An 18,036-nucleotide genomic window follows, 5' to 3' on the forward strand; every position below is an offset into this window, starting at 1 on the left:
TACCATGGCAGCAGCAGGTTCCTTTCCAATGTAAGTGGGGAGAAATAAAAGCACTAGCAGCCTTGTCAGAAGATTGTATACAATCATGACTAGCTACTTACCTATGTTCAAAATTGCAGGGATCTAGTTTTCTTAAACCTCAATTCCCATGTAATGATTGATTTCTACTTTTGCAGAACAAAGGAGAGCTGTTTAAAACTATGTATCCGTTGATTTCTACTCTGCATATATTTGAGAATTGCTTGGAAGAGTGCAGTGTATTTTCATAAATAATCTTTGTGTGTGTTTGGGGTCTTTTAAAAGAAAATGTTGCTACTCCAGTGACAGTGGGCAATATCAAGACAATTGTCTGATGGGACTTCAGACAGCATAAAACCCTGGGGCCAGATCCTGCAAGTGTGAGCTCAAGGGTTGTAGCAGCAGACCTCTGAGGTTTATGGGAGCTTTGTAGGCTCCTAGACTTCCAACTACTTAAAGACTTTTAGCCACATCAAGTTTTCTGGTCTTCCAACATGTAGATAGTTAGTTTCAGTCTATTTATTTACAGAACCTCCTGTGACTTCTCTCCCAATAAGCAGCAGTAACAGGATTAGCACTGTCCTTGTTGAACTGACTACTGCAAGTGAGGCAAATCATGCCTCAGGTTATTTCCTCTGAATGTCTGCTATCTGAATGTCAAAATATTGGTGGGGAAAACACTTAAAAGGGGAGCAAAGAGAAACTGTGTTGGCACATTGGAGCAAATACATTGAAGTTAATGGGCCAGATCCTAAGCTGGTGTAAATCAGCATTATACTGTTCATGTCAATGGAGCTACACCAATTTGCTCTAACTGAGAATCTAGCACCTAATTCTTTCCATAGCTTGGTACACCCCTGAAAAAAGATCCCTTAGAAAGCCTTGAACTAAACTGAGTGTGATTTTATGGTATCTTATTTATGTATTCAGTTCGTAGAAAAAGGAAAAAGAATGGGCCTCAATAAGTGGAAACAACACATTTATTTGTAAACATGATTTGATAGTGTGAAATAGTTTGCAGCAATAAACAAAACTCAGTTTAATACCAGATTATCCATTTTATCTGAAGCTCACTTCAAATCAGTGTTTCTCTCAGTAAACTGGCTGATCCTCTTGAACTAAAGGTGGATTACATGGTAATGCCTAGCAACCCTTTTCTCAGATCCTAGTTCTACCCCCACGGTCTCCCTGTTCGTTTGACTCTCAGTGCACACTTATTTCTATATTTATTTAGGAAGTTACTAGTCCAGAATCTCCTTATGCCTTTAACATATGAGCAGAGTGTTAGGTCTGGTGCCAGGAATGCAATACATGAAAAAAAATGATTAGGAGAAGATCTGAAAAGAAAGAATACAACAAAACAAGCAAGCAAATGAACCAAAAACACAGAGCTCCAAAAACGAGCAACCGCAATATGCATTTCAACTTGGTTACATGATAACTTTTTTTTTGTTCCCAGAAGGCAATATATAGTTGTGAAGTTCAAATATGTATCAGAGGATGTATCAGAGGATGCTGTTTGTTAAAGTGGAAAGAAAGTGACAGTCTAGTTATAATGCCAGGCCTGTTTCCGATATGTCGGGGAAAATATGGACATTATTTGCCGAATGTCAGTTTCGGTTACTTTTCTTTAGTTCTAGGAATAACAGGGCATTGCCTCACTCCACTGATGCACACAACAAAGCTGAGAACGTTCCCATGCAGAGGTTTCTTTAGTTGTAAATTATATGCTTGGATACTGAGGCATGGCATTTCTTCTGTGGCTGAAGAACTGCCAAATCAATTTGTATAGAAGAAGTGGCTTTTATTTAATCTCTTGCTTGGTATTTATTATGGGCCAGATTCTTTCACCCTTATTCATAATAGTAATACCTTACTCTCTGAGTAGATCTACTGAACTGAATTTGACCAAGGCCGGTAGAATCCGGCTCTGTTTTAACCATAGACATAGGCCTGAGCCAAAAATTTGGATTCAGATCTAAATTTTCCTCCTAGTAAAATGGAATTGAGGTCATGGCCATTTAAAGAGATGTGGAGCAGCACACAGAGCCATACCCAAACTTCCTCCAAACTTTGGCACATGGCGTACAGATATGTGGTTCTGGTTTGGCTCCACATCCAATTAAAAATACTGAGAGCCTCGTTGAATAAAATCACAAAAGACCAGTACCATTCATTCATGTTTTGACTCTCAACTGGGCTTTGAAAATGCTCTTTGTGTAACTGGAAAAATGCAACAGTCAAGGTTTATTTCTGCTACACACTCTGGGATTGCCATAGCAATACTATGTAATGTAAAGCAAATATTTACACAACTAAACATGGGAATAGAAGTCAGTTTTACAATAGGCACTTCAACGAGGTTTAAATTAGAGATTAACAAAGAGCTCATGTGCTCAGAATTCTGTTTAAAATCAATCACAGGGGCCATCAATTTGCTCACAACTTTGATTTCATGCTAAACTGTTTTAAAAAGTAGCTTATGTGCAAATGGAGATCACAGCATGCAAGTGTTTCAAGGATCTGCTTCTTTTCACAGACTCTGTCTTTCAGGGGACGACCATTTGGGCAATTATCATGATTAAGATAAGAATTACATTCCCCAGACAAAAATATAGGAAATGATTAGCCACATAGGATTCTGTAATCGGAACATTTACCCCCTCCCCCCCACACATTTCTTTCATACAGTAAATACCGGATTGCTTTAGTTATGTCAGTGTTAGATTCATTCCGAACACAAGGAAGAAAATTAAGAATTAAATTATGTCTCCTCCTTTGAATTTCCTTGGGAGACTTGCAGGGATCCAAGGGAAGAACAAGCAACATGAACTCAGCATGACAGATTAGAGTTAAAACTCTTCACTTGACTTCATGCTGAACAACTGCACCAGTCCTGAGAAGTTCCTCGATGGCATTATCCTCATACCCCAGTGCACTCTTCAGTACCTCCACCGTGTGCTGTCCAACAAGAGGGGGAGGCTTGGGCTTTGATGCACTGAATTCACTATATCTGACAGCTGGTCCTGTAAAAGAATGGACATCAGGAGAAATTATCTGAATGACTGATAACACGTGCTAGCATTTAATGCTACGTTGGACTACTTTGTGTTGGTTTATGTGATGGTTATCCAACAAATATTATATTTGAAAATAAGCTTACCTTTTAAAAATACATTTGTGTTTATCGAACAAATTCCACATTAAAAGAACACACCCGTAATCCAGTTGTATGTCATTCACATGAATGCAACATTAATTCACTCAGGGCTCAGTCCAGTTGCCCATGACTAAACTGAAAGTGAGTTTTTCCACTGATTTTAATGGGAGTTGGGAGAGGCTCCAAAACACTTGCACCTGAAGGTGCACCATTTGAAGGTAACTGGATGACTTTGGAAGTTGGCAATGGTATACCAGGGCCTTTCACTTCTACTCTCTGTTCAGTCATTACTCTGATGATTGGTTGGTGCCCACTGGGTAGTCAAATGGTGCTCTAAATATACTTCCTCATGGACAAATGCCCAAATAACAACTGGCACACTTATTGGCAGTCTCAGCACAGAGGCCAACACTGAATGGGCATGAAGAACAAATGACACTCTCCCTCTGAGGCCTGAATTGAGGCGTATTTGCAGGGAAATGTACAATGGCACTTCTAGCACTGTATCTGCTCTTTGGAGAAATGAAGGATGCTAAATTTCCAGACTGGCCAATCCAAAACTTTTCTTCACTACAAAATTCAACAATGATTTTTTGGATGATTTCCCAAAGGACATCCTCTGTTCACAATCGTATCCTGTATTATATCACCATAACAGCTGACAAGCTGCATCGTGCACAGTTACTTCTCTGTTATTCTGCATGTAACACTAATGCCTCCATTTAGATATGTAAAGAAAATCACATAGCAATTTATCACCCCAAACTCGGTCCTTTTGACTTAGTTCTGAAAGAAACATTTGAATGAGAAAGAGGAAAGACATAGTGAAACTTATTTATGAAAACTATTCCAAAACAATAATTGGACACTATTTTTCTGATGACTTTCCCTTCCCTTTTTTTGAACAGAAAGAACTCATTCTTAGGTGCACTGAGTGTGAAATCTTAAGGAAGTGTGAGGGGTAAGAAATTGGCATGAGGACACCTTTCTGCCAACTCTTAGAGCTGGCTGGGGTCTGAACCAGCCCCAGTATAAGGTATAGCAGTTACAGGGCTGCTCTAACTTGTGCTAAATGAACAGTTCCCTAAGCACTGCTCCACTCATCTGAGCTTGCCAGAGTATGGCATGCTTCAGTCCTCCTATCTTTCGCTCCCAACATGCCCCATCCCTGCCTCTGCACTATTCCAACATGCCCCTAAATGGAGGAGGATGGAGTCAGGGTCATAAAGTCAACACACTGTAATAAATGCAGCTCTCACGCTTCTTTTTAATAAGCTCAACAGATTGAGCTCTTTAAGTATCTCATTGTAAGGCATTTTCTCCAGCCTCTCAAATAATTTTGGTGGCTCTTTTCTGCACCCTTCCAAAATGTCAACATACTTTTTAAAATGTGGACAGCAGAACTCTATGCAGAATTCTAGTATTGATCTCACCAATACGGTATACAGAGGTAAAAATCAACTCCCTACTCTTACTCATTACTCCCCTATTTATACACCCAAGGATAACATTAACGCTTTTTGCCACAGCATCACACTGGGCACTAATGTTGAGTTGTTTATCCACTATAATCCCCAAATCCTTTCCAGAGTCACTGCTTTCCAGGATACAGTCACCCAACCATTGTGGGTGACCTGCGTTCCTTCTTCCTGGATGTATGATATTGCATTTTGTTGTATTAAAAGGCATTTTGTTTGAATGGACCCAACTTAGCACACTTTATGACTGGTCTGTGTTCATCATTATTTAACTCTCTCCAATCATTTTGTCATCGACAAATGTCGTCAGCAATTATTTTATATTTACTTCCAGATTATTGATAAAAACATTGAATTGCATCATGTATAGTCCTGATTCCTGTGGAACCCCACTAGAAACATCTGCATTCAGTGATGATTCCCCATTGACAACTAATTTTTGAGATCTCTTGGTTAGCCAGTTCTTAATCCATTTAATGTGTATTTTATTGATACTGCGTAGTGCTAATTTTTAATCAGACACCTTACATTATATTACTTCTATGCCACTACCTTTATTAACCAAACTTGTAATCTCATTGAAGAATGAAATCAGGTATGTTTGACAAGACCAAATTTTCATAAAACCATGTTGACTGGAATTAATTATACGCCTTTAATTCTATAACAATTGAATCCTGCATCAGCTTTTCCATTATTTTACCCAGGATTGATGTCAGACTAACTGGCCTGCCTTTTCTGACTCCTTATTTTACCAACTTCATCTAGTAATAAGCTGATACAGTTGTTGAGATTTTTTTGTTGTTCCTAATATACTTTAGAAAACTCCTTCTTCTTGTCCTAAATCTGCTAGCCATGAATTTTTCCTGGTGTCTTTAGCTTCCCGTATCAATTTTTTACATTTTATTACTTTTAGTATATATTGATTGTTTTCTGGTTCCTCTTTTCTCCATTTGTTATGGTGGCTAATTGCTGCCTTCATTTCTCCACTGAATCAGGATGGACTTTTATCCTCTTTCTTGACTGTGTAATTTTGGCTTTTGGGCCATCTAATGCAGTTGTCTTAAAGAACTCCCAATTTTAATTCTCATTTTTCTTTCTATATTTTTCTTCGAAGTCCATTTTGTGCATAAGTTTCCTCATCTTTGGGAAAGTAGCCCTTTGGAAGCACCAAGCATATATATTACTGAATGGGACTATCTTCTGTTTGCCTATATTAAATGTAAAATTACAGTCCAGTGATTAATTAATATTTAGCCATCATAATGAAGTTCAAATAGAATTGCCTCATGCTAGGAACAATACCTTTTGTATTAGAAAATGATCATCATAATTTTTAGAAAATCTTATGCTGGCTCAAACTCTAACCTGGCCTTATGGCATGTCGAAAGAGCATTCACAAGCAATCATGCTGATTTAAATGTCCAAATGTGGGATAGGAATGCCCGTTTTGGTTACACATTGCAAAACTAGGCTCTTAATTATGATAAACTGCACTAGGTGAAAGATATTTTACGGAAGAGAAGAGTGATTATATGTGTGGGCATGAAAGATAACCAGAAAGAACCCAAAGTGATATTAATCTAATGTGCTTGATCATAGAGAAGAGTATATTGCATACCAATGTCTGCTTTTAATTTCTTACAGGTTCCAGATGTTAGACAAATGATCGATCCTAAAATAAGTCTTTGAGTTTCAGTAACTACATAATTGTTTGCATGCAAGTATACCCTTCTCCAAATCCAGCCCTAAGGCCTTTCTAGCCCCACATAAATCACGCATTTTTCCCTTCCATTTTATCAGCTCTCATCCATAAACACAGCAAATACAAAATGTTCTGATATGTATAGTAAGAATAACTACTTAAGATTCTAAGTATAGTTCTCCTCTGAAAAGTGATTGTAAAAATGACGTTGGGGTTCTATATTTATTGTCTCTCCATGACTTCCAGCAGGACATTTTGTACATTGTGTTTCTGGATCACAACTGACTAAAAAAAGGGAGAAAAAAATGTAACATTTATTCACTGACTTTCAAGGGAAATGTACTCAGTTGACAAGTAGCTAGACTTTTATCCTATCTTCCAGCCTTGCAAATTCAACTTGGAGCTGAAAGTCAACCAGAGTTCTTTCCTTCCTGTGCATCGTCACTAGTAATAAAGGTTCTACAAACAAATCTTTGCTGTCAATGACACCTGTTCAAAACCCAAAGCCAGCAAAGGGTGTGCAGAGATGTTGCTGAGTGGCCCTAAAATAAGAACATAATAAACTGTCTGACTGAATTTACTGAAGAAGAAATACCATCCGGCTCTGTTCTGTAGGGATAACAGAAGTGGCAAGCAGCACTGGTCAGGAATTTTCCAAAAAAACTGTTTTTAAACAGAACATGCCAATTCATCAAAACTGAAATGTTTCATGGAAACGTTTCAATTTTGACAAATGTTCACTGAAAGACAGACAAAGATTCCAACAGAACTTTTCCTACCATGCAGTTTCTGTCAGAAACCTGCCTAGTTTCCTACAGCTTGCCTGGTGGGCTGTTGGAGAACCTGGAGATTCCAGGGTCCGCAGGTCTGGAGAATACCCGCTAGGTGGACTGCCTTGAGGCTGGGGACCCCAGGACTTATAGGCTCCCAGTTGCAGAGCCAGGAGCCTAGATGCCTTGGCTCTAGCAGGGGTCTGCAGGACGTACTAAAGATCCTGAAAGCACTGAGAATCCAAGCCAGAGAAAGGAGTCAGGGCAACCTGGGGTCTTCACAGAAGTCGGGGCAGCTGATTGCATCATTTCAAAAGAAAATCAAACCAAAACTGTCTGATTTTTCTTAAATGAAACTATTTTGATATTGGAAATTTCAAAATGGCTAGTTTGATTCTAAAACAAAATCAAACCTTCCTTTAAATGTCAGAATTTCTCACAGATAGTAAATTCCAAATTTTGACCAGCAAAAATTATAAGTAGCAAAAAATTATTTCTCTCACTTACGCCAACAGTTCTGATTCTGAATAAACACATGGAGAAACATAGGAAGATACTAGTTTTACATTGCACTTTTACATAGCAGAAATGCCCTATGACTGCAAAATTCCTTCATGCACAAAAATCTGAAAAGACTCATAGGACTCACGTAGTTAACTGTCTTCTGTTTTCATTTCTGTTTTTTGTCTGTGTAAATACTGATGATATTTTAAAACTGTGGTAGTCTGCATTGACATCAGTGGGCTTTATATAAGAACCATAAAGAAAGAAAAGAAAATGGATACTGACTAGTGCTGTCAATTAATCACAGTTAACTCACGCAATTAACTAAAAAAAATTAATCGCGATTAATTGGACTTATAACAATAGAATACCAACTGAAATTTATTAAATATTTTTGGATGTTTTTCTACATTTTCAATATTGATTTCAATTACAACACAGAATACAAAGTGCACAGTATTCACTTTATATAATTATTTTTTATTACAAATATATGTACTATAAAAATGATAAACAAAAGAAATAGTATTTTTCAGTTCACCTCATACAAGTACTTAAGTGCAATCTCTTATTGTGAAAATGTAACTTACAAATGCAGAATTTTTTTTGGTTACATAACTGCACTCAAAAACAAAACAGTGTAAAAATTTAAAGCCTACAGATCCACTCAGTCATACTTCTTGTTCAGCCAATCGCTAAGACAAACAAGTTTGTTTACATTGACGGGAGATACTGCTGCCTGCTTCTTATTCACAATGTCACCTGAAAGTGAGAACAGACATTCGCATGGCACTTTTGTATCCGGCATTGCAAGTTTTTGTCGTCGGCGTTTACCTGCCACATATGATAAACATTCATATGCCACTTCATGCTTTGGCCACCATTCCAGAGGACATGTTTCCATGCTGATGATGCTTGTTAAAAAAAAATGCATCAATTACATTTGTGACTGTACTCCCTGGGGGGAGAACTGTATGTCTCCTGCTCTGTTTTATCCACATTCTGCATATATTTCATGTTATAGCAGTCTCGGATGATGACCCAGCACGTTCATTTTAAGAACACTTTCATTGCAGATTTGACAAAAACGCAAAGAAGGTACCTATGTGAGATTTCTAAAAATAGCCTCAGCACTCAACCCGAGGTTTAGGAATCTGAAGTGCCGTCCAAAATCTGAGAGGCACGAGGTGTGGAGCATGATTTTAGAAGTCTTAATAGAATAACACTCTGATGCGGAAACTACAGAACCCAAACCACCAAAAAAAGAAAATCAAACTTCTGCTGGTGGCATCTGACTCAGATGATGAAAATGAACATACGTCAGTCTGCACTGCTTTGGATTGTTATCAAGCAGAACCCATCATCAGCATGTCCTCTGGAATGGTGGTTGAAGCATGAAGGGACATATGAATCTTTAGTGCATCTGGCACATAAATATCTTGCAACGCCAGCTACAACCGGGCCATATGAATGCCTGTTCTCACTTTCAGGTGACATTATAAACAAGAAGCGGGCAGGATTATCTCCTGCAAATTGTAACCAACCTTGTTTGTTTGAGTGATTGGTTGACCAAGAAGTAGGACTGACTGGACTTGTAGGCTCTAAAGTTTTACATTGTTTTATTTTTGAACGCCTTTTTTGGTACATAATTCTACATTTGTAAATTTAATTTTCATGATAAAGAGATTGCACTACAGTACTTGTATGAGGTGAATTGAAAAATATTTTTTTATTTTTACAGTGCAAATATTTGTAACCAAAAATAAATATAAAGTGAGCACTGTACACTTTGTATTCAGTTTTGTAATTGAAATTAATATATTTAAAAATGTAGTAAACATCAACAAATATTTAAACTAAATGGTATTCTATTGTTTAACAGCATGATTAATCACACAATTAATTTTTTTAATCGCTTGACAGCCCTAGTACTGACATTAAATAATATTTGTTGTTATTACTATTATTTCCATAGTGCCAAGGGGCCACAGTACATGCTAGGCACTGTAGAAACAGACACCAGAAAGACAGTAATCAGTTTGATGACAAAGGAGTTTAAAGGTATTCCTTAATCCCAGACACAATCTAGTCATCATACGAGATTTTTACAAAAACAATATTCTTTGGTGCAAAAACCCGTTACATTTATGAGCTATTCTTAAAAGTGGCTGCATGCCTGATTTCAAGAAATTGTATAAATGCATTTATTTTACATAAAAACAGGCAAATTATATACTTAAAAGTTTCATGTGATTCTGCAGATTACTCTAAAATAATTCAGGAAAACTGGTACCAACCCAGAAATTCTAAAGCCAAACCAGATATAAGCAACACTAAATTGTAATATATACCAAGTTATAGCATTTTTAAGGATAAAAGGCGGCACTTTCCTCTAGTTTGTAAATAGGGACTTCTATTCTCTTTTGCTGTGTAGTCAAATTGTAATCTAAGAATTTGTAAAAATCAGATGTTCAGTATAGAGAAAACCAATATATCTCAGTATCCTCTATAGAAAGTTACATTACAGACTAGGACTACACAAGAAAATTACACAGTAACCATAAAATATATGCATTCCTTGATCAGTTATTATTTAGTACATCATTAGTCATATGGCATTTCATTTTTATATTGTTCTAAATTTAGCTACATCCATTCACAGGGGCTACCTATGATCTATCATTAATGATTCCATGTTCTTTCCTCATGTAAAATTCCACTTGACTTCAGTGTCAGTTAAGAGTGGGTAAAGGCTGCAGAGTTAGGCCTTAGCAATCCTAGAACCCTAGTGGACATCATTGCCAACTCTTCAAAGAACTAGATTCCAGAAATCAGACCATCAAATGCTATACAAATGTTAATTAAACTCACCTCTGAGGTAATGATTACTACCCCTTGAGGCACAAACAGGTGAATTGCCTTGATCAAGGTTACACAGCTTCAATGGGTGCTGTGTTGGTGGGCTGCTGTGCCCAAATGCAGCAGTATGGACACACTGGATTGAGGTCCAAAAGGGAGCTGCAAGTAGAATACAGGAATTGTGACTCCCAGCCCCTTGCTCTAATCACTACACTACACCTCAGTGGACTAGCATTGTGTAATAAATGGACAAGACCACGTGAAGAAAAGAGTGAAGTAAAAAGAGTTGCTTAGATTAGACTTCCTTTTTTCTTTTAAATTAGGATTTAGGTGCCACATTTTCAGCCTCAAGTAAACACAAACTCACCATTTCTTTTACTACATCTGAAATTCTACACTACAGCTACTTTATTTTGACTTCTTTGGCGCATTGCTAAGATATACGCTGAAGATACTGCTTAATCTTCAAGGCTTAATAATGCAACAATTAGTCAAGCTTTTATATCAGTTAAAATTACGATAGCTACAGTACTAAGCTGTCTCACAGTCCTCCCCAATGCTTGAACTCAACATCACCATAATAAATTCTATTTATTTGACGCCTATCTGCCATAGAATTCCAGGCGCCAAACAAAGCAATAAAGTTAAGACACATCAAACACATTAAAACATAAGATAAAAACAGATAAAACCACTGAAACATCATCATACCATAGAAAGGGCCTTAGAGAATTAAAATTAAGTGTCTATTCAAAAAAGGTTAAATATGTGGCACTCCTTGGAATTTGTCACAGGGCATTTCTGAGATGAAGGACTGCAGAAGCAAAGATAAGACCTGTCTAAGTCATAGTTTGAGCACCAAAAGCTCCATTTACCTGTATTAGTGCAAGCAACAAAAGATAAAATCCTTCACCATTCTGAGCTGGTACACTATATAGGCTGCTGGATGCTCAGTAAGATAATTCTGACTCAATTTATTACTGGTATTAGAAGTGAAAGTTAGATCCTTAAATTGAAATCCCTTCAGAGATGCAGAGCAAAGTACATAGTACTTAATAAACAGAATCACCTTCATTTCTTCCCAATAAGTAACCATGCTGTAGCATTTTGCACCAGCCACAGGCACCGTATAAGAATTTTTCTGCAGCCCAGGATACAGCATATTGAAGTAGCCTCAATTGCACAAAGGCAAGCATAACTGAAAACCACAATGCCACAACACCAGACTACGAGCGAGAACTGTACAATAGCAAGCATAATGAATATTCAGCTCAGGTATGGGCTACAGTCTGATGATATTTTTGAAGATGGTAAAAATCAGCCTTGACTGCATTTCAATATCTAACATCTGCCCATGATCAAGATATTATATATAACTGCCTTTGTTTAATATTGATGACCCAAACCTTACAGAAATATAAGAGAACTAAAGCCAAAACGGGCTTGAGGAACACTACACAAAATTCCATGACAGGACTGTAACACCATGACACTACACAGGAAAGCAGGCCTCTTCCACAGAATCACCTTAATGTCAGGTTTTAGAACCTTGCACTAAGACAAGTAACTTCATAACTCAACAAATAACTCATGTTGGAAGGTGGGTCCCACTAACTCCAACCCAGGAGGTAAGAGGAGTCAGAGTGTTTTTGAAGCAAAGCAAATCAGTGCCTGGGACAGCCAAGCTTAGGAAAATATTTAGGTTGAGGTTTGTGATTATTTGTTATTATTTAACCGAGCAATAAGGACAAAGGCAAGAGAGGGCCAGATCTGGTCCACCAGGCCTTCTGTTTGACCCACCAACCTGTTCCATCCTGCTTCTTGCTAAGGGTTCCACTATAAGAATGGTCCCACTACCTGGCTCTGGCTCACTCTCGGCTCCAACCCCTGCACTCTCTGCTGGTCCCAGCTGCACCACCCCCAAGTTGACCCATCTCTGAGTGCTTTCCCCTAGCCTCCACCCAAGCAGGCACCTAGTAGCTTGGAGGACGCTCTGCAGCCATGGTGAGAAAAGGGCTGCGTGGCAGGGGAGCACAGGGGACAGAGCCACCAACAGCCCTGGCCAGCTGGAGCCAGGAAGTGAGGCCACCCTTATAATGGCGCCCCCAGCAGGGAGCAGGAAGGAACAGCTGACACCCAGCAGGCCAAACAGAAGGCCCTCACTGAAGGCAGCTCTAGCAATCCCTTGCCAGGTGGCCCCTTTCCTGCCCCGGGCCCCTACTACAGAGTGTCCTCTGAGCTGGCAGGTGCTGGCCTGAGGATGGGGAGGGGCGCTAAGATGTGGGTCAGAGCATGCTGATGATGATGATGCAGCTGGAACTGGACAGCAGAGCTCAGGAGCTGGAGTTGCCAGGAGCCTGAGGCAGAGCCAGAGCTGAGTAGAGGGGCCAACCTTGGTCAGAGCTGGAGCCAAGTAGCAGGGCTGTCCTTACAACAGACTCCAGCTGGGAGAAGGAGCCGGGTTCAGGCAGGAGGAGGCAGGGACAGGATGGACTCTGCGGGGAGTGACCTCCTGCTGCCCTGCGCCTCTCCCAGCTCCCCCACTGCTCCCTTCTTCCTCCCATCTCTCCTCCTCAAGCAGCATTAAGGAGGCTCTTGTCTCCTGCAGCTACTCCCCTCCCTCTCACCACCTTCGGGACTGAAAATCCTGATTACCCAAATGTGCATGAGGGACACACTACTCATTCGGATAATCAGGATTTTCAATTAATTGGAATTCGGATAAACAGACTTTACCTGTACATAGCATGATGATAAACAGAAGGAAAACAAAATGAAGTGCATTTCCAAACATGTCCCTGATTGGCCTAGCAGTCTACATGCCATGCAAAAGTCAGCCAAAGTGCCATCTTTGGCACACGTGGCATAAATTGCCAATCCTTGCCAGCTAGGTGAAGAATTGGTGTGCTTTCGTTAAAGAGCAAGCACCTGGCAAGCCTTTTGGCCATGCAAGATTTGGACATTGCCTTATCTGGACACCCAGAAAATGTAATTGAATACCACTGAGCTAGAGTATCAGAATCTGCAGAAGAATCTACCAACTGCAACAACTTCCTCATTACTCTGCTTGCACACAGAGTGAGCACAGCATTTAAGACACTGACAAGGTCAGTCTCAGCTCTGTATCCACAACAAAAGCCCAGTGAAAACTGTCATCTATCTATATATGATTTCTGTCTACACGTCCCTCAACTTCACACTTAACCTTGACCAAACAAATTATTAACTTATAAACAAATAAGCTTATAATTTCCAAAACAACAAACTTGCAGGGTGAAACACTTTTCAGTAAATGAACCCGAATCATGCTTGCACCAGAAATTAAAATCCTCAAGATTAGGGACCCACAGGAAGTCCAATATCACAACTGGGATGAATTCATCAAACTGTTAAAAAAAAATTCCCAAATCCTATGTAGTGGTCTCAACACCAAGAATTTCTGAAATTTTGGTTTAACATTTTATGCAAGGGACAGGTTTCAGTGGGCCTCATAAACACTGACCACTGTTGGAAATGTAACGCCTTTGGTGTCCCTGTATCAAGAATTTGGTATGAGGTGGGTCAAAGGACCAATTTCATATTGGATGCTAAATTGGAGCCCTCCACCCTAAGTTTTGTTCCTAGATATATTCCTGATACATGGAGGTTACCTGGTAACAAGACGATGTGGTTCCATCGTGGAGTTTTGGTTGTTAAAAAATTAATCCTGAAAAAAAGGAAAAGTCTCTCTCCACCAAACATTGACGACTGGCTCTGTGGTATGGCTGACCTCAGAGTTAATGAACGACTGGGATTCCACAGAAAGGGCATGCCCAAAAAATTCAAAATGGCAGATGTTTAAGAGGTCTATGATTAATGCAGATCCTGCAGATAGATATATCACTTCCACTCCCCGCCCTTTATCCTAACCCTCTTTACTTACATTATGTATTATGATGAATCTTGTATTTTGGTATATTTGTTGTATTTGAAAAAAAAATAAAAATGATAAATAAATAGGAATAGATGCTCAGTGCAAATAATTTACCCATGTTGGGCACATTCTCCACACTCAGGAATGACTGCCAAACAAATGGATAGCCATATCATCCACTTTTCAGACATGAATGATAGATTAATTAAAAAATCTTGGTTGGGACAAGGTGGAAGACACTGGGCATTCAAAGTAGCTCAGAATACTGAAGACTCACCCAGACTAAGCTTGGGTGCCAGAACATGTCTTTTTTTCATTCTCAGCTCTGGGCTTTTTTCTTTGTCGACCCTAGAGTTGAAACCCACTCTCTGACCAAATCCATCAAATCTTTACACTCACTGCCTTAAAATTCACTTATTCCAAAAGTCCTTCCCCTTTAGTCCTCTTCTTAGGCAAATGCTATCAAACTAGATCACTGAAAATCCCAAACCCCTGAACTGAGTGGATGTGAAATCTGGATGCAAATTTAGTGTCTTGCACCCATCTCTAATATCTACTGAGTATAGATCACTGGTCCCCAAACTGTGGGGCACACCCCCCCCAGACAAACATTCGGGTGGGGGGGAGGGCACGCAATGGAGTCCAGGCCTGCCCACAGTGGGTGAGGAGGGAGTTCCACCCAGCCCTGCTCTGCCCCCAGCCCAGCTCCAACCCCAACTGCAGCTCCACTACACCCCGCCCCCTGCCCAACTCCAGCCCCAGCCACAGCTCCACTCTGCCCCCAGCCCAGCTCTGCCCTCATTCCCTCTCTGCCCCCTGCCCAGGTCCGCCTCTAGCCCCACCTGCTCCCCCATCCCCAGTTCTGCCTCTAGCTCTGCCTTCAGCCCAAGCTCCACTGCAGAGGAAACCTTGGCTGTGCAGTAACTGTCAGGCAGGGGGCACAGCCAGATAGTACTGGTAAGGTGGGGTATGACAGAAAAAGTTTGGGCACCACTGTTATAGATTGTTCAAATTGCAAAACCATAATTAACAACACAGTGTTACTTGAAAGAGACAAGTGAATCATGAGTTCTGATGCAGCTAGCATTGGTCATGGTCAGACACAGGACACAAGGTATCAGACTAGCTAATCAGATCATTTTTGGATGCCTCCATCACACAAATTTCAAGACATCCATAACACCACGACCAGACATGAAATACCAGCAGTTATATACAGTATGCATTGTGGTACCATCCATAAATAATACTGAACTGTTTCAAAAGTCATCAATTTATAAACACCTTCATGTTTTTTTTTTTTATTTTTCCTCCTTGATAAAGACCTTTTTGAATGAAATGTCAGGATTTTTGCCTGTTGTAGCAAATAAACATATTACAGTAAGTTATTAACTATGTTACTTGCTTTTGGTTCGAATATGTCAAAGTAATTTCCTGTGAAAGCCGGACTTTGGTATATTGATTTTATGTCAAAAAACTTTCAACAAATACCATACACACACACATTTTTAAAATATAATTTAATTGCAGAAGTGACACAGAAGCACTGTTAGTTTTTTTAAATTGTTCCTTACAAGTGACCTGCAAAGGAAAAACAAATCGGATTTTTGCCTTTTTTGAAGATGAGCTGGAAGTTTCGGGATTTTTGTCAAATAAAAAAAAAACCTTCTCCTTTTTGTTTAGATTAGAAATTATTATTTCGTTTATGATAACATCAAGGGATCCCATTGAGAAACTGAGACAGTTCCATAAAACATTTCAATGTTGAAGAAATAGCATTTTCTGACAGAAAAAAGTTTAGTCAATTTTTTCAATCAGCTATAGTCTTCATCTGTATAGCAGCCAACAAATTCTGATCATTCCAAGTCTTCACTGTAAATGACAACCCGCCAACCTATCCAAATATGAGTTTCATGGAAATTCTTGGAACTGTATGTCCAAACAAGACAACTGAATCTGACTGAGCAGCGCTCACTCTTCCATACAGGGTGGATTATTTTAAAATCACCAAGTAGAAAGCCTCAATTTAAATGATCAATTTTAATTGACTTTCCCATTTGTACTTCAGTTATAAAGAAAGGTGCATTCCCATTGGTAGATATAACCATTAAAATATGTTGATTTACAACTAAATAGAGCCTTAACAGTAGGCTTGGTACATCTTTTTGCTTTTTTGCTGTTTCAGTGACTGAAGATGATGCTGATGACAGTATTACGCCTTGTGAACTAAAAAGGCCAATATGCAAGTGACAGTCCTTTCCGCATGAAGTGCATAGGTAGCTTAATGCCAAGGAAGAGATCACAATTTGTGCATGCTGAGTCTGCTGCTGTTTATGACTTGGCCTCTTTGCCTCAAGGTCCATACGGTGATTAATCTCAGACTGGGTAACTCCATTGTTGACTGTTGCTGGCCAGTGTGATCTATCTGTTGTTGTTAACTCCCAGCTGTCAATGTTGCACTCTTTCAATTTATGCTTCAGTGCGTCTGTGACGGGGCATTTGCCCCACACTGGCCTGTAAGGGGTGAATGTAGTCTTAGGGAGGCTGCACAGAAAGCAGCCAATAGAAGAGGGGTTGTGGGGAGCAGCCAATCAGGGCTGGGCAGGCCTGTATAAGAAGAGCTGCAGAGCAGAGCAGCTTCAGTTGCTCCCAGGATGGAGGACTGGCTGCCTTGCAGGAGGAAGAATCTTGGTGAGAGCAGTGCTGGGCAAGATCAGGGAATGAGAGAGAGCTCCTGGCTGGCTGCTAAGACTGGCATGCTGAGGCTCTGAGGTAAAGGTTGAAGAAGGTTCTAGAGCTGCAGGGAAGTGGCCCACAGAAAGGTACTGAGAGTTTGGAGGGTATGCATCATGTGGCTACCATCTACAGGGTCCCTGGGCTGGGACCCGGAGTAGCGTGGGGGGTCTGGGTTCCCCCCCCATCCCCACTGGCCACTGAGGAAGTGGCTGGACTGTCAGACTGTGTTACATTCCCCCAGAATGGGGGAGCACAAAGTGCAGCACAGCAGGAGGGCTGTGTCCTGAAGAGAACATCGTGGTCCTTGGAATGACACAGGTCCAGGAGCAGATGTGACATCACCAGAGGAAGGTGCACTGGCTAACAGAGCTAATCCCCAGGACAGCCATTAGAAGGCACTGCAGTGGTGAGTCACACCCTGTCACAGTGTCCGTGAAGTATTTCTTCTGCAGTTGCCCACTTTAAGTTTGCCATGCAGCAACTGCTTTGGCATTCTGGTGTTGTCCATTCTCAACACATGACCAGTTCAGCGTAACTGTGATGTGATAAGCATAGTTTCAATCCCTGTGGAGCAACTACATTCCAGAACCTCATTATTGGTAGCTTTATCCTGCCATTTGTTGCTCAGCATGGCATGCAGATGTTGTAAATGGAATTTATCTAGAGCTTAATGTGATGCCTGTAGTAGGTCCAGGTCTCATATGCATACAACAAGTGGAACAGGACAACTGCTTTAGACTTTTACCTTGGTTTGAGGCTTACTACCATTTTGCTGCCAGACTCTGCCTGATTCTCTGCCAAATGATGAACTCGTTTTGTTGATATGACTTATTAGCTCCTTGTCTATGGTAATATCATTTGACAATATAGCAGAATCTGTAACAGCATTCAGC

At 40.0% G+C, this 18,036-nt stretch overlaps 1 protein-coding gene across 2 annotated transcripts in view; it reads right to left on the bottom strand.

Annotated features, from left to right (window-relative positions):
* Positions 1–1,033: 1,033 nt before the first annotated feature.
* Positions 1,034–18,036, bottom strand: part of SUGCT (succinyl-CoA:glutarate-CoA transferase) — a 479,841-nt gene continuing 462,838 nt past the window's right edge. For both annotated transcript variants that reach the window (XM_077811004.1, XM_077811002.1), the window contains exon 14: positions 1,034–3,044. In XM_077811004.1, coding sequence (XP_077667130.1) covers positions 2,881–3,044 — 164 coding nt within the window. In that variant the 3' untranslated portion in view covers positions 1,034–2,880. The remainder of the gene's footprint in view (positions 3,045–18,036) is intronic.

This window comes from Eretmochelys imbricata, chromosome 2 (genome assembly GCF_965152235.1).
Source record: "Eretmochelys imbricata isolate rEreImb1 chromosome 2, rEreImb1.hap1, whole genome shotgun sequence".
NCBI lineage: Eukaryota > Metazoa > Chordata > Testudines > Cheloniidae > Eretmochelys > Eretmochelys imbricata.